Source organism: Geotrypetes seraphini, chromosome 19, assembly GCF_902459505.1.
Source record: "Geotrypetes seraphini chromosome 19, aGeoSer1.1, whole genome shotgun sequence".
NCBI lineage: Eukaryota > Metazoa > Chordata > Amphibia > Gymnophiona > Dermophiidae > Geotrypetes > Geotrypetes seraphini.
This window is the reverse complement of record NC_047102.1, coordinates 17,539,825-17,557,716: the sequence shown is the minus strand read 5'-3', so window position 1 is coordinate 17,557,716 and position 17,892 is coordinate 17,539,825. Positions and strand designations below refer to the sequence as shown.

Below are 17,892 nucleotides of genomic sequence, written 5' to 3'. Positions count from 1 at the left end.
GATTGAGTTGACTATTTTGATAGAATCCTATATAAAAGGAATCATCTGGTAACAGACCACAAAGGAATTTCTGCCTTCCATACTGGCTCCACCATCGGTTCTGACCATGATACCCTCACCCACATGGGGATTCGCTCATGTAGCATGTCCCTTTTGCCCTTTGGTTTGCATGGCAATGATGATACCACTCAAATGTTAAGTGACTGGACGTCTGTGGTAATTTTCTCATTCTAGGTGGACACTCACATCCATGCTGCTGCCTGCATGAACCAGAAACATTTGCTCCGATTCATCAAGCACACGTACAGGACTGAATCGGACAAGATTGTTGCTGAGAAGGGAGGAAAGAAAGTGACACTGAAGCAATTGTTCGAAAGTCTTAACATGGACCCCTACGATTTGACTGTGGATTCCTTAGACGTGCACGCAGTAAGTCTGTTTCTTTGGCATATATGATGCGGTAACGCCCAAAACGAGTTCGTTTCATGGTAATGCAAAACCGTTTTGTCTTCAGTTGCCTGGGTCCTAAAGCCCTTTAATTAGCATCCTTGTAACTCAAAAGTAACTTGAGCATTTAGAATTATAGCTCCAGCTTATATGGATCATTTTTGACTTTTACCCCCTTCGATAAGCCATTCTTGTCCTTCACTTCCCATCTCTGAAGGGTGTATAGTCACTTCCCTCCTTCCCCTCTCTTCCCCTTTCTCCCCATTGTTCCCACATCCCTTAAGTTAACTCAACTTGTACGTCAACTCAACTTGTACTCCACTAATCTTCTGTAAACCGCATAGAACTTAACGGTATTGCGGTATATAAACTGTTATTATTATTATTATTATTAATAAAAGGATGTTCTCATCAACTACCCTTTATCAAATCCCATCCTCCCAGGAAAGAGACCTGTTCGTTTTTTGAGAATGAATAAAGGCCTGGTGATTGCATACTTTTAAGGAGTATTTAGGAGCCAGTTTTTGCGTAATGGTAGAGCACTTTTTATTATTTTTGTTTTATTTTCTTTTTAATGCTATGGTTATATTCATGATTACACGTATAATGTATGTATTTGTTCTGTGAAATGAAATATAATTATTGATACTACTTTTTCTTGATGACTGCTGTGTTAATTTTATACGTTCTGTATAGTGTTTTTATTGTGTATGTATTGAAAAGGTATGACGGGATATAAGTAAAGCTATTATTATTATGATTATTATTATTATTAAAGCATTTTGTAGTGAGCCTTTTTTTATTTTTTTACAAAATAAGGACTGAATTCTATGTATTGCACATAAAAAAAATCAGTGCTGAAAAAAAGCTGTATTCTATAAGCTATGTTTAAAGTTAGGCAAGGTTTATAGAATAGTCCTTATATCCAGGAACCATGACTAAGGGGTCCTTTTATCAAGCCGCGCTAGTGGCTAGCGCGGCAGGCGGTTTAACGCGCGGTATTACGCAGCTTGATAAAAGGACCCCTAAATTTAGGCATGACGTTTCCACCAAGAAAAATGTGGCGCAAATGCTTGCATCAGAATTTCAGTGTGAAGGATCTAATTCTGTAATTACGCCTATAATTTAAGGAAATGCCAATGACCCGCCTATTTCCGTGACCCCTTTTTTGACTCGTGTAAAATATAGGCATGGATGTCTCAACTAAATTTACACACATAACTCTTAATTAATTCTAATTCCAATAATTGTTTGTTAAAATGCCAATTATCAGCGCTAATTAGCTTGTTTAAATTGTGTGCACAAATTTTGGTGTTTTTTTTACATAATTGGGGGGGGGGGGTAAAGGTGCACTAAGGCGTAACGTTTTTTTGTACAAGGTTCTCTGTGTGCTTTATATTATTGTAACACCTGATAATTTAAATGGGATACATAATAATGAGATGTAAAGCATACAAATACGTGCAAAAACATCTCAGTAATATCCAAATTGAATAGCAGCTTGACTGGAAACCAATGATATGTGGTTTTGTACGAAATTAAAAACATTTCTCTTTCGACACTTTTTAAAAGGATAGATTATTAACGTGTGGTACGTTTTCACTTTTTTTTGTTTGTAATCCTAAAATCAGGTTTTAGCTTTTTTTTTTTTTATGGTAATCTGTATTGAACCAAATTGATGAGTAGTCATGAAATATTAGTATCTTTATTGCATTGTGAGCAAAAGACGTTGCGTAAAATAAACAGAATTTAGGCAATGACACTAACCAGAAAATAAGTATAGAAACCCGACCAGGTCGTGCATGTGCAAGACCAGAGGGCTAGGACTTTGATGGGAAGATAGGACTCAATAGGAAACCAAGGTGGCATGGGGGCCCCTTCTGGTGATTTGGACAGGTCGTGACCTGTTTGGGCCGCCGCGGGAGCGGACTGCTGGGCAGGATGGACCTATGGTCTGACCCGGCGGAGGCACTGCTTATGTTCTTATGACACAGTTATCTATAACATGGAATATATTTAAATGTAATGCACTGAAACTTGCCTCCCGTAGGGCCGCCAGACCTTTCATCGATTTGACAAGTTTAATGCGAAATACAATCCTGTTGGTGCCAGCGAACTGAGGGACCTTTACTTGAAAAGTGAGAACTATCTTGGTGGTGAATACTTTGCCCGCATTATCAAGGTAATTATTATTTTGGCGCCTGGACATGTGAGATGCTAAAATGCATTGTCGTCTTTAGTCTCAGAATGCTGTACAACATAGGTATTAAGAATGAATGATAGATGTTCTAGTTTTATTAGGATTTTTTTTTATATACCGCCTATCAAGGTTATCTAAGCGGTTTTTACAATCAGGTACTCAAGTATTTTCCCTCTCTGTCCCGGGGGGCTCACAATCTAGCTAACGTACCTGGGGCTATGGAGGATTAAGTGACTTGCCCAGGGTCACAAGGAGCAGTGCGGGGTTTGAACCCACAACCCCAGGGTGCTGAGGCTGTAGATCCAACCACTGCGCCACACACTCCTCCTTTCAAGTGTTTCAAGTGTTTCAAGTTTCAAGTGTATTCAGGTTACTGCCTATTAGGGTTCTGGCTAAGCGTTTGACAATTGTTTTAATTACGAGAACATAGAAAAACATTGTAGGTAATGGAAAGTAAGAAGAGTTGGGTAAGAAGGGAAAGGTTACATTATATAAAGATTAGTGCAAAGGGAAAGGGAGTAAGTTAGATTAAGCTGCCGTGTGCCACTCTCTCTTGGTAGAAAGGATATCTACTCTTTACTGGAATCTTTTTCTGTCAAATGAATCATTCAAAGAAAAGCCTTAAATTTTAAGAATGAGGGTGCTGGTTGAAGTTGTAATAATAAGTTATTTTGGAGAACTGGATCTGTGATGCTGAAGACTGCAATGATAGAATTCAAATTGAATCTGGTAGAAAGAGCAGTCCAAATAAAAGTCTTTATTTTGGGAGTGTAGAGATCTTGAAGGTTGTTAAGGGATCAAGAGATGCGATAAGAATGAAGGGAAGCTGGTATTTTGTATTTTATGTCCCAGAGTTAATATTTTAAATGGAATCCTGTATCTGATTGGTAGCCAATATTCTTGTTATAATAATGGAGTCACAAGATACTATTTATATGCACCTGTTGTGAGCCTGAATCCAGTGCTTTCGTAATCCTTGAAAGAGGGCATTGCAGTAGTCTAGTTGGCTTAGTATGAGTGAATGGATTAGGATGCATAATTCTTGATTAAAAAAGGGCTGGTTCGAATGAATCCGCTCAAGTTTAAAACATTTTTTTTTCTTGGTAGTAACATAGTAAATGACGGCAGATAAAGACCCGAATGGTCCATCCAGTCTGCCCAACCGTACACACTCTATAAATTAATAATTTAATTTAAATGGTCCTTTTTAATTAGATATTTCTGGACCAGAAACCCAGAGCTCTGCCTGGTAGTGTGCTTAGGCTCTATCTACTGGAGTCTTCATCAAAGCACATTCCAGCCCACCTAACCCATCCCAGCCATCGAAGCCCTCCCCAGTCCATCCTCAACTGAATGGCCATATATGGGACACAGACCGTGCAAGTCCTTCAATATATACCCATTATTTTCTGATTAGAGATCCTCTGTGTTCATCCCATGCTTGTTTGAACTCTGTCACCGCTTTCCTCTCCACCACCACCCTTGGGAGCACATTCCAGGCATCAACCACCCTTTCCATAAAGAAGAATTTCCTAACATTACTCTTGAGTCTACCACTCCTCAACCTAAAATTATGCCCTCTGGTTTTACCATTTTTCTTTCTCTAGAAAAGATTTTGTTCTACGTTGATACCTTTCAAGGATTTGAATGTCTGAATCGTATCTCTCTTGTCCCTTATTTCCTCTAGGGTATACATATTCAGGGCTTCCAGTCTCTCCTCTTGCACCTTTTGGTGCAAACCTCCTAACATTTTCATCACTTTTCTCTGGCCCACTTCAAGTCTTCTTATGTCCTTTGCCAGATACAGTCTCCAAAATTGAACACAATACTCCAAGTGGAGCCTCACCAACGACCTCTACAGGGGCATCAACACTTCCTTTCTTCTACTGGTTACGCCTCTCTCTATACAGCCTAGCATCCTTCTGGCAACAGCCACCGCCTTGTCACACTGTTTGCCTTTAGATCTTCAGACACTATCACCCCAAGGTCTTTCTAACTGTGCATATCAGCCCCTCACCTCTAAGCTGATACGGTTCCTTCCGCCGATTTCTAATCCTCAAATGCATTACTGCACTTCTTTGCATTGAATTTAAGTTGCCAGCTATTAGACCATTCCTCTAACTTTTACAGATCCTTTTTTCATGTTTTCCACTCCCCTCCTTGGTGTCTAATCGTACAAATCTTGGTATCATCCTCAAAAAAAGCAAACCTTTCCTTCTAACCCTTCGGCAACGTCGCTCACATACTTATTGAACAGGATCGGCCCCAGCACCGATCCTTGAGGGACTCCACTACTCGCCTTTCCTTCTCCGAGCGAATTCCATTAATCATCACCCTCTGGCGATACATGTAATTGATAATTCAATTTGTCAATGACTCCAAGGATATTCAATGGGATGGATGCTATACAGTTTTAAGTGGATAAAACTTATCCTTTTAAAATGATGCATATATTCCCCTTTTTATAAAACCGTGCTAGTGCTTTTAGCACTGGTCGCGGCAGTAACAGCTCCGATGCTCATAGAATTCCTATGAGTTTGGGAGGCGTTATCACCATGGCCGGCACTAAAAACAATGGTTTTGTAAAAGGAGGGATTAGAGTTGGTCATCTTGAATATTTACGTCTAACTTTTTTTTTTTGTTTTGTTTTTAATGGATAATTTATCTGACTGGTAATTGTGACCAGAATTAACTATATAAATTATACGGAGAGCAGCTGAATTTTTTTATTCGTTATCCATGCATTTTTTTTCTAGGGTGGAGAGGCCACATCTACTGGAGTGGGAGCGAATCCCTGTGCCCTGCCCCTATATAGCCTCACCCTTGCAATATATGAAAGAGCAACATTAAAAAACATTACACCAGCATTCCTCTTGTCGGGAAAACGGAACAAGCAGTACTGCTATAGATTCCTAGGCAGAAACTACACACAAATACCTCGCCAAATACAAAATAAGGCAGTGGTTCTCAAGCCTGTCCTGGGGTACCACCAGCCAGTTGGGCTTTCAAGATATCTCTAATAAATATGTATAAGGAGATTTGCATATAATGGATGTGATAGGCATGTAAATCGGTCTCGTGTCTATTCATCCTGGAAACCTGACTGGCTGGTTGTTCCCCAGGGCAGGTTTGAGAATCATATGTTAATTTTGTTTGCACAATCTATGTCTGAACTGGAAACTCCAGGAAGCCAGACTCTGCATGCAGTGCAACACCAGACCAGAAATGTCCAGAATGAATGTATGAGAGAGAGATTTTTTTGAAAAACCCAACTGGTTGGGTGTGCCCCAAGGACTGGGCTGGGACCTACTGGTGTAAGGATTTGATAGCAAAATGTGCTTGGTTGAATTTAAATTAACTTATGGGATAACTACTGTCTCTTGAGCTATTGTTAAATATAATTGCATTGTTTTCATAAGTGGTTCAGCATTAAGTGACGGGGTCATTAAGTTTGAAATATTTAAGCTACACCCATGATGCAGTGGTGCTGTTGCAGGCTGCTTAGAAATCCATTAGCGGGTGCACCCAAATTCATTATTCCGCAATAAGTATTCCATGAGCTCCGCTTAGTTGGTAAGACCCTCCTTTCTGTGCCCTTCTCTTCAGTTGCCTACTCCAGACTCCGTCCTTTCTGCCTTGCTGCGCCGTATGCTTGGAACAAGCTGCCCGAATCCCTACGGCGTGCTCCGTCTCTGGCAGTGTTCAAGGCCCAGTTAAAAGCCCACCCCCTTTAAGAATGCTTTCAACTCTTAACTCCTCTCACCTTGGGTTCTGCATCCCCAACCCTATTTGTCACGTTTGTCTGTCCAAGTTGCATTGTAAGCTCTTCTGAGCAGGGACCTTGTATAAGTATCAAATGTAGAGGGTTGCGTACGCTTTTACATTACATTACATTAGTGACTTCTATTCCGCCTGTACCTTGCAGTTCTAGACGGATTACAAAAGATCTAGCTGGACATTTCCAGGATAGTTACAATATATAGCGCTTTTCAGCGCTATATAAGTGATAAGTAGTTGCAGGAAGTAGTATGGCTCAGATCTATCTACATGTGTTGAAAGCACTCTTAAAGGGAGCTCACGGAATACTTATTGCGTATTTAGCGCACGCAGGATATTACCGCGCGCTACACGGCTAGAACTAACGCCAGCTCAATGCTGGCGTTAAGGTTTAGCGCGCGGGGCAATTCAGTGCGCGCTATTCCATGCATTAATGCCCTAACGCAGCTTAGTAAAAGCAGCCCAAAGTCAAGATTTTATCCATAACTTCCTATAGATTAGAGACACTGATGCTTTGTTTGCTATTTTTCAAATAACACTTATTTTTTTTTTTTTTAAATTGAGGAAATGTTTCTCATGTTTTAAAGATGTAATTAATCCATACCTGAGGCTGAAATTTGGTACCTTTTCAATCAGCGGGTCACACATGCATAGGAGACACATAGGAGACACATAGGAGCCTATTAATGGGCTCTTCTATTTAGGTACCGCAAAGCTGCGCAGCGAGAAGCTGTTTTGTATTAGCATCTGGGTGCCCAGATTCCTTTTATAGAAAACTAGCCTATCCTGGCACTTTTACAACCTAGCATTTATGGACCCACAATTCCACCAGCCATAAGCCTGGTATAAATGTGGCAAGGGTGGATATGTTCTGAAAGATGATTTATTATTCGCTCTTTACGAATAAAAGTCTGGGTTTGTAGTACACCGGACCTGGTAGGACAATCGCACATGTACTATAAATCCAGACTTTTATTTGTATTCTTAGGTTTTTATTGTGAAGAGTGAATAATAAATCATCTTTCAGAACATCCACGTCCACAGTTTCTTTTGTTTTTATCACTGGATTGTTTTTACTGAGGAACGTTGGGTCTTCTTTTTGTTTTTGTTAGTAGTCTGTAAGTTATGCATGTTAAGTGGAAACCCTGCCCATGCTCTTCCCATGTTCCACCCGTGTGTACACCATTTCCATTTGCTCACTATTCCACTTTTGCTCACCCATATGGTACGGTGTGGATTGCTTACAAAATACCTCTGCTAGTCGTCAAAGGTCTTTGGGGGAACCTGCTTCTCTGCCATGTCTACTCACTCTACGTCCATCAAGAACTCTCGGATCTGCCCACCAAAAATCAACTCATGATCCTCCATCTATCGTGACACGTTACATGAACACATCCGCAACTCCATTTTTTCTGTTCATAGCCTGTGCCCCCAGCAACATGGCGCCTGGGGCGGACCGCTCCCCCTCCCCTTCCCACGCCACTGGCCTCCTCCTCTTTATTGTACTCTTTAGAAACCGGTGGATTACATTTTTGTAACAAGATAAAAATATATGATTGATCCAAAAAAGGTGCCAATAAAAATAAGCATTTCACATTCGCAGTGCCTAGGCAGTTGGAACAGGGTGGGTTCATTCTGCTGCCCCTCAATATCTCTCCTCGCTTCTCTCTCCTTATATACCTCCCCGAGAACTCCGTTCCTCAGATAAGTCACTCTTAACGTTACCCTTCTCCTCCACTGCCAATTCCAGACTTCGTTCCTTTCATCTAGCTGCCTGGAATAAATTACCCGAGTTTTTCCATCAACCCTCTTCCCTTCCCTTAAAGCAGACTGAAAACCCACCTTTTTTTATATAGCCATCAATCCTTAACCCTACTCCTCTGCCCTCCAACCCAGCCAGCTGGTTAACCGTTCCCCTTAGCTGTATCCATGACATCCTGTATGTCTTTTAACTATATCCATGACATCCTGTTTGTCTTTGGGAAGCAGAGTTGAGCTTGTGATGTCATAATGCCTCATTCTACCAATAAGAGCCAACTTTATCAGTGATGTCACAATGGCTTGATTGTACTGTACTCCCCTCTGCCCTGCAACCCAGCCAGCTGATTAATGGTTCCCCTTGACTGTATCCATAACATCCTCTTTGTCTGTCTTGCCTGTTTAGATTGTAAACTCTTTCGAGCAGGGACTGTTTTCTTCTTCGTTGTGACTCTGCAGCGCTGCGTCTGGTAGCACTATAGAAATAATTAATAGCAGTAGTAGTAGTTTACCAGGACCATGGCACCACATGGCATCGGCAACTTGGGAGCTTGAGGGTGGGACAGGGCTTGTATGCGTTTCTCCCTCCCTCCCTCCCTCCCCAATCTGAAAGCTGCTCTGCGACCCTCGGCATGGAGCTTTTATCCCAGGACAAGCAGGCAGCATATTCTTAACACATGGGTGACGTCACCGACGGAGCCCTCGGTACGGACCTTTTAACTAGAAGTTTCTAGTTGGCCGCACCGCGCGTGCGCGAGTGCCTTCCCGCCCGACGGAGGAGTGCGTGGTCCCCAGTTTCTTCGTTTCCGCGGAGCGAAGAAGACGCGTGTATTTTTTCAACGGCCGTTGAAATCACTTTTTGCCTTCCCGCTCGCGCTTTTGTTATATTTTTTTCTTCCTCTACCTTCGGGTTTCCTTTTTCTTTCAATTGCAAAAAAAAAAAAAAAAAAAAACTTTGATTTTTATTGTTTCTTTCGTTTTTGCCCCGGCGGGGCCTGTTGCCATTATACAGGCCTCGGACTTCGATTTTGCGGAGGCTATCTTCCCCTTCATGCCCCCGCAGGTCGGTTTTAAGAAGTGCCAGCGGTGTGCACGCCCGATCTCCGTTTCTGACCCACACAATTGGTGTTTGCAGTGCCTGGGTCCGGAGCATCGGGCAGATTCCTGCACCCGCTGTGCCACTTTACAAAAACGTACTCTTAAAAACCGAAGAATCCAGCAAACCCTGCTCTTCGGCTCCGAGTCGGCGATGGATTCATCACCCTCAGCGGCGGTACCGCAGAAATCGGCACCGTCCAGCTCGACACCGACCGATCCCGCATCGGCGCCACTGGCGCCAGGTAAGCCGGCTAAGAAGCCTTCCTCTTCCCTCGAGCGCCCTCCAGCTACGGTGACGACACCGTCCATACCGGCATCGCACCGGTCCCGTAAACGCTCCGCCCCGATAACGGTGAGTGCCTCGTCATCGGCCTCCTCATCGCCGGGGCGTGGAGCGGCATCCAAGGAACCGAAGAAAAAGAAAGCGGTTCCGATGCCACCCCTGGATGACCGTATCTCGGCCATCCTACAAACTCAGCTTCAGGAGCAGTTGAAGAAACAGCTTGAACAACTGCTACCCTCTATCCTGGCACCGCTCCTTCCGGTACCAGACCGGCCCGAGCCCCGCACCGAGCCCCCGGTGTCCACTCCTTCGGTACCGGTAAACACCTCGATGCCGATCCTTTCGGCACAACAACTTCCTGATGATCCTGTGGTTCATTCTCGAACCACAGTGGATCCTGCTCGGCACCAGGCGGTACGGCACTCTTCTCGGGACCGAGAACGACGCCGATCGTCCTCCCCTGGTGCCGTTTCGGTGCGCTCTGGTAAATCTTTGTCCAAAACTCACCACACCGCACCCTCCACCCCGGTGTCCCGACACGCACCAGAGGTCAGGGATCCGGATTTATGGGAGGAGACTCCTCTCGGTACCGAGGAGGATCCCTCCTCATCTGATGAGGAACCATCGGCGCCTGATGCCTCCTCTAAACCTGAGCAGTCCTCTTTTTCTAAATTTCTGAGGGAAATGTCTGCTGCTCTGTCACTTCCCCTTGAATCTGACTCCAAAAAGTCCCAAGCCTTTTTAGAAGCCTTAGACTTTGAGCAACCTCCTAAAGAGTTCCTCAAACTTCCCGTACATGACATCTTACGGGAGACATTCTACAAAAATTTGGAAAATCCCCTCACGGTACCGGGAGCTCCCCGTAAACTGGACAACCTTTACCGTGTCATCCCTATTCCAGGATTCGACAAATCTCAATTGCCCCATGAGTCCCTTCTGGTGGAATCCACCTTAAAAAAGACTCAGGGCTCCAGTGTCTATGCCTCTACCCCTCCTGGCAGAGAAGGTAAGACCATGGACAAGTTTGGCAAGAGGCTTTACCAAAATGCCATGCTTGCCAACAGGGCAAACAACTATTCCTTCCATTTTTCCTTTTATCTCAAACACTTGGTCCAACAGCTGTCTGCCCTCCAGAAGTACCTTCCTGAGCGCAAGGTCCCGCTATTCCAGCAGCACATATCTGGCCTTCTCCAAATGCGCAAGTATATGGTCCGCTCGATCTACGACTCCTTCGAGCTCACCTCTCGGGCCTCTGCCATGGCTGTAGCCATGCGTCGCTTGGCCTGGCTCAGAGTCTCCGACCTGGACATCAACCACCAGGACCGCCTGGCCAACGCCCCCTGTCTCGGGGATGAGCTTTTTGGAGAGTCACTGGATTCCACCACCCAGAAACTCTCCGCCCATGAGACTAGGTGGGACACCCTAATCAAGCCGAAAAAGAAGGCTCCACCTGCTCGACCCTATCGGCCTCAATCATCCTACCAGCGGAGGTTCTCAGCCAGGCCACTCAATCCGCCTCCCCAACAATCTCGGCGACCCCGTCAACAGCAGCACCATGCCCAGGCTCGGTCTCAGGCCACCCAACCCTCCAAGCCTCCTCAGCCTGCTAAACAATCTCAGCCCTTTTGACTCTTCTCTCCAGGGCATAGCCAGTCATCCACCCTCGCTACCTCTTCCACAGCCTATCGGGGGTCGTCTCACCATTTTCTCAAGCCGTTGGGAAGTCATCACGTCGGACCAGTGGGTCCTCAACATCATCCGCCACGGCTACTCTCTCAACTTCCAGACTCTGCCTCCGGACAACCTTCCCGTAGAGTCTGCTTCAAACTCATCTCAAACCCCCCTCCTCCTGAGGGAGGTTCAATCCCTCCTCCTTCTCAATGCCATCGAAGAAGTACCTCCAGATCAAAGGGGGCAGGGATTCTACTCCCGCTACTTCCTGGTACCCAAAAAGACGGGAGACCTCCGTCCCATTCTCGATCTCAGGGACCTCAACAAGTGTCTGGTCAAGGAGAAGTTCAGAATGCTCTCCCTTGCCACACTCTATCCTCTTCTTTCTCAACACGACTGGCTATGTTCCCTGGACCTCAAAGAGGCCTACACTCACATCTCCATCAATCCACATTCTCGCCGCTACCTGCGATTCCAGGTACTGCACCACCACTATCAGTACAAGGTGCTACCGTTCGGCCTCGCCTCCTCACCCAGGGTCTTCACCAAGTGCCTCATAGTGGTAGCGGCCTTCCTCAGGTCTCACAACCTCCAGGTGTTCCCCTATTTGGACGATTGGTTGGTGAAAGCACCTACGTCTCCACTTGTGCTACAGGCTACTCATCACACCATCTCTCTCCTCCACCTCCTGGGGTTCGAGATCAACTACCCCAAGTCGCATCTGCTTCCCACCCAGCGACTTCAATTCATTGGAGCAGTTCTGGACACCACGCTAATGAGGGCTTTTCTCCCCTCCGATCGCAAGCAGACCCTGCTCCATCTCTGCCGTCAGGTACTCTTGCATCCCTCCATTCCTGCTCGACAGATGATGGTCCTCCTGGGTCACATGGCCTCGACAGTGCATGTCCTCCCTCTGGCTCGTCTCCACCTTCGTACACCTCAGTGGACGCTCGCCAACCAGTGGTCACAGACTACGGATCTTCTTTCTCATCCCATCTCTGTGACATCATCTCTTCAGCAATCTCTCCAATGGTGGTTGAACTCCTCAAATCTTTCCAGGGGTCTACTTTTCCATCTGCCCCCCCACTCTATGATCATCACCACAGATGCGTCCCCCTACGCGTGGGGAGCTCACCTGGGAGATCTACGCACCCAGGGACTTTGGACCCCACAGGAGCGTCGTCATCACATCAATTTCCTGGAACTCAGAGCCATTTTCTACGCCCTCAAGGCTTTCCAGCATCTTCTCTGTCCTCAAGTCCTCCTCCTATGCACAGACAATCAAGTCGCCATGTACTACATAAACAAGCAAGGCGGCACCGGATCTCGCCCCCTTTGTCTGGAGGCTCTGCGCATCTGGACCTGGGCCACGGACCGCAATCTCTTTCTCAGGGCGGTCTACATCCAGGGCGAACAGAACTCTCTGGCCGACAATCTCAGCCGCATCCTTCAACCTCACGAGTGGACGTTGGACCCTCCGACTCTACTCTCCATCTTTGCTCGATGGGGCACTCCGCAGGTGGACCTCTTTGCAGCACCTCACAACCATCAGCTGCCCCAATTCTGTTCCAGACTCTTCTCTCCTCACCGTCTGGCCCCGGATGCATTCCTGCTCGACTGGAGGGATCGGTTCCTCTATGCCTTCCCTCCACTTCCTTTGATGTTGCGGACCTTGTCCAAACTCCGCAAGGACAATGCCACCATGATCCTCATCGCCCCTCGGTGGCCTCGTCAACACTGGTTCTCCCTTCTGCTTCAACTCAGCTCCAGGGAGCCCATTCCTCTTCCTGTGTTTCCTACTCTACTTACACAGCAGAATCAGTCTCTACTACATCCCAACCTGTCTTCCCTCCACCTGACAGCTTGGTTTCTCTCGGGCTGACCTCTCCGGAGAATCTATCTCAACCGGTCCGCCTCATTTTGGACGCCTCCAGGAAACCGGCCACTCTTCAATGTTACCATCAGAAGTGGACCAGATTCTCCTCGTGGTGTCTCCGGCATCATCAAGAACCCACCTCTTTGGCGGTGGAAACTGTCTTGGACTATTTGCTCTCGCTGTCCAACGCTGGCCTCAAAACCACTTCCATCAGAGTCCACCTCAGTGCCATCACTGCGTTTCACGAGCCTATTCTCGGAAAACCCCTCACGGCTCATCCGCTGGTTTCAAGATTTATGAGAGGGCTCTTCAACATCAAACCGCCTCTCAAGCCTCCTCCCGTCGTCTGGGACCTGAATGTGGTTCTCTCTGCCCTTATGAAACCTCCGTTTGAGCCTCTTGCCACAACTTCATTCAGGCTTCTTACCTGGAAGGTGCTTTTCCTAATTGCCATCACCTCTGCCAGGAGGGTTAGCGAACTGCATGCACTGGTTGCCGACCCACCGTTCACTGTTTTTCACCATGACAAGGTTGTTCTGCGTACCCACCCTAAATTCCTTCCCAAGGTGGTCTCAGCTTTTCACCTCAACCAGTCCATTGTGCTTCCCGTCTTCTTTCCTAAGCCTCACTCGCATCCTGGAGAACAGGCGTTGCACACGCTGGATTGTAAGCGTGCCCTCGCTTACTACCTTGATCGTACCAGAGCTCACCGAACATCCCCCCAGCTCTTTTTGTCTTTCGATCCCAACCGTTTGGGCCGTCCTGTCTCCAAACGGACACTTTCAAATTGGCTTGCTGCCTGTATTGCCTTCTGTTATGCTCGGGCCGGTCTCTCACTGGAAGGATCTGTCACGGCCCACAGAGTCCGAGCTATGGCTGCTTCTGTGGCTTTCCTCCGTTCCACGCCCATCGAGGAAATCTGCAAGGCGGCCACTTGGTCCTCAGTTCACACGTTCACTACTCACTACTGTCTGGATGCATTCTCCAGACGGGATGGACACTTCGGCCAATCTGTGTTACAAAATTTATTTTCCTAATGGCCAACCATCCCTCCTCCCTCTTTGTTAGCTTGGAGGTCACCCATGTGTTAAGAATATGCTGCCTGCTTGTCCTGGGATAAAGCACAGTTACTTACCGTAACAGGTGTTATCCAGGGACAGCAGGCAGATATTCTTAAGTCCCACCCACCTCCCCGGGTTGGCTTCTTAGCTGGCTTATCCTAACTGGGGACCACGCACTCCTCCGTCGGGCGGGAAGGCACTCGCGCACGCGCGGTGCGGCCAACTAGAAACTTCTAGTTAAAAGGTCCGTACCGAGGGCTCCGTCGGTGACGTCACCCATGTGTTAAGAATATCTGCCTGCTGTCCCTGGATAACACCTGTTACGGTAAGTAACTGTGCTTTTATGAATCAGACTCAGGTGAGGGTCTGTCTGTTGAAGACATAAGTACTCATTCATCTTGCCTGACACTGTGGCATGGCAGGAATAAAATGCTTTTTCTTGCATAGTAACAGATCTTAAAAATTGATTTGTGACATTGATCCAGTGCAGTTGCATCATCAACAAGCTTTCTGGTTTTATGTATTTATCATTCTACTAACATATGAAGGATTATGAATGAACTCGTGCGGGAAGCAAACAGATCTTTTTAAAAAGGGGGCAACAGAGAGGCAGATCCGCAGCCAGAGTGTGGCCTTTCATTTTGATGAAACAGCTAGACTCATTGAGACAGAAGCACAGAGTTGACTGATTTCAGCCATTTCTGAGAATGCCACTGATATTGTATATTGGCATATTAAAGTAGGGCTCGTTGCTGATGGGACCCATAATATCTTGCAAGGCCTTCACAGTGCAACTATAATTTTTTTATCTAACAGGAGGTTGCTCGTGAGTTAGAGGATAGCAAATACCAGTACACGGAACCTCGACTGTCCATATACGGACGTTCTGCAAATGAATGGAACATTCTGGCAGACTGGTTCATCAAGAACAAGGTTTATTCTCCCAACATGCGCTGGATCATTCAGGTTCCCAGAATCTAGTAAGTAGACAGAATCTATCAATAGTATTTACCGATTATAATTGTGCAAACAACCTGTTTTTAGTACCGGTCTATTTTTTTTTTTCTTGCTTTGTGGCATGTCGTCAGATGTACCATTGTTTGTATAGCTCTGACACTACCGAAGGCTTCTTCAGAGCTTCCTTGACAGTGTTTGCATTTTTTTTTTTTTTTTTAATATATATATCTACTGAGGACCAGGTGCTCAAAGGTTTTCCGTGCAAGTAAGAGTGGTTAAAACCAGTCCTACTTGCAAGGAAGCTCCCACTTCCTGTGCTCAAAAGCATTTTCTGGGGCTCCTACCAATAGCAGTAGCAGCCGCTGAGAACCCTATGCAAGCATTACAAGGAGCTCATTAGTATTTAAACGAGCACTCCTTGTAATGCGCAAAAGGGAAGAGAAGGGGAACACCCACTTCATACCGGGAGTTTTTTACAGCAGGTCTGGAGTTGCCGGTAACTGTTGTGCTTGTGTTGTATGAATGTATATCCTGCACCTAACACAGGTACGGGATACACATTCGCACAACACATGCACAACGGCAGCTAAAAAAAACCCCCAAACACACTCACTGCAGCGAAGCCGGCAGCCCTGCTCTCACCCTGCTCGTTCATCTGATCGAAGCTCTGGAGCCATGATCAGCTGAGCCGGCAGGGGAAGCCGCGAACAGCTGAGTAGGCCGGACTCACTGGAGCCACCAATCAGCTGAGCCGGCAGGGGAGAGCAGCAGCAGCAGGAGAAGGAATGAGTAGTAGTGCCTGACAGAAGGGATGGGAGGGCAGTGCCTACAGCTTTGCTCTTCTGAGCAGGCACCAGGCACATTTTCTCCCCTCTTTTACCGGGCTACTCTTAACAGTTAGCATGCATATGATTTGCATGCAATTATGCTGAGTATAGCTGGGCAGAAGAAAATTGCTCCCAACTCGGCTTTCTTTGCCAGGTTGCCCAGAGCTTTGTGCATCCAGCCCTAAGTCCCTCCCGAGTCCCTTCATTATTCCTGTTTTTCTCCGTTTCTTCCTTTTGTTTTTCCCATCCTCCACCAGTAACTAAGGGTATAATGAAACGATCTTTATTTGACTTGAAGAAACTCTGCCTAAGAATGTTGTCATTGAGAGAGTGAGGAGAGGTTTTTGTTTATACATGAAATGGGAAATTGCCTCGTTTGTGTCTATTCTAAGCTTTTGCCTGCAATGTTGATGCTGTTAGGAAGTCTTGATTAGCTGATAAGTAACTCTGTCCTGTTTATAATCATTTTTGTTATTATTTTTGATATTTGTTCTTGATTGCATTTTTGTTTCTCGCCATCATCTTTACCAATTGATTTTGTAAAGGAAGAAGATCTAGAAATTTAAACTAAAGGGACTGGAATGCAGAACATTATAAAACAAAGCAGATCTACGTATATTTTCCAGCTGACAACTGTCAGAGGAAGTGTGTGATTATTAATAGATTGCTTTCTACCCATTCAGCACATTGTGAAGGAAAAGTAGCCTTGTTTTTATGCTATTGCCAGGCCTGTTCATCTACAAATTTCACAAAACCTGAAAACCATCTAATTCCAGCTTTATTGAAGCAAAAGAAAGCATTCTGAATGACGTGCCCGGGCTGATGGTCAGATTCATCAGCGACACCTCTTGTAAGGGCTTTATTGAGGGCCTACGGCCCAATATTAAGATTCCATGGTGGAAATGGTTATTGCATGAAAGGATACAAATGCAACGCTCCCTTCAGAAACATAGACACATCCGGATGGCCAAAGAGCCTATCTTCAGTCAGGCCCTAAGCACAAGAGGCTTGCTACCTGAGTCAACTGCTAGGCCCTGTTTGAGACCAACCTGAAGAAACGATAGGACTGCGGAAACCAGAGCCCTAAAAGGCTTTACCTTCTGTTCTGCACACCCGTGCTGAAAGGTCTTCCAAGCCTTAGCATAGGCTGTGACCGTGGTTGGCTGCTTGCATCATAAGAGGGTAGCTATGACCCCCCCCCTCCAAGTAACCCTTTCTTCCTTAGACCTGAGTGTTCAAGAGCTATGCCATAAGCCCCATCCCTTCCCTTCCCCCATCCCTTCCCTTCCCCCATACCTCTTTAATGTTCCCGGTGCGAGCTGCTCACGTTAGGAGTCAGCTCTTCCTCTGATGTCACTTCCTAGATGCAGGTCCAGGAAGTGAAGTCTGAGGAAGAGCCGACGCTGGTGCAAACAGCAGATTGAGTTTGTTGCTCACGCCAGGAACGTTAGAGGTATGTGTGAAGGGAAGGGGCATGCAGGCGCAGTAGTGGGGGGGGGGCAGAAAGGAGGATGGGTTCTGGCGCCCCCACCAAGATGGCGCCCAGGGCGGACCAACCCCCCCCCCGCCCCCTCCCTTACTAGGCTACTTAGAAGTGCATAAACTTCTGAAATTTGGTGACACCATATCCAATCATGGAAAAAGTCAGTGACTGGTTTAAGATTTCAATGTAGTCATCAAGAGTTTGAGCAATGCTGAAATGCTCTCCAGGGACGCATAGGGGTAATTTCATAAACAACCTGTGTACAGCAGTGTATTGCAAGCTCAAGCAAGAGCTTCTCTAATTCCCTTGACATATCTGAGCACAAACGCAGGTGCTCAGAAAACGTAGGCAATCCCGGAGTGAACAACGGGCCTGGGGGGAAGGCTCAATCCTTAGGTTTCTGCTTCATAAACATGCATTGCATATACTGTATGCTACACTTTACCAGCACATC

The 17,892-nt window shown here is 46.1% G+C and overlaps 1 protein-coding gene across 1 annotated transcript in view; it reads left to right on the top strand.

Annotated features, from left to right (window-relative positions):
- The window catches only part of AMPD3 (adenosine monophosphate deaminase 3), an 88,189-nt gene that overhangs the window by 40,527 nt on the left and 29,770 nt on the right, over positions 1-17,892 (top strand). Inside the window, exons 7-9 of the mRNA XM_033928383.1 lie at positions 235-429; positions 2,498-2,629; positions 14,988-15,151. Of these exons, the coding sequence (XP_033784274.1) occupies positions 235-429; positions 2,498-2,629; positions 14,988-15,151 (491 nt within the window). The remainder of the gene's footprint in view (positions 1-234; positions 430-2,497; positions 2,630-14,987; positions 15,152-17,892) is intronic.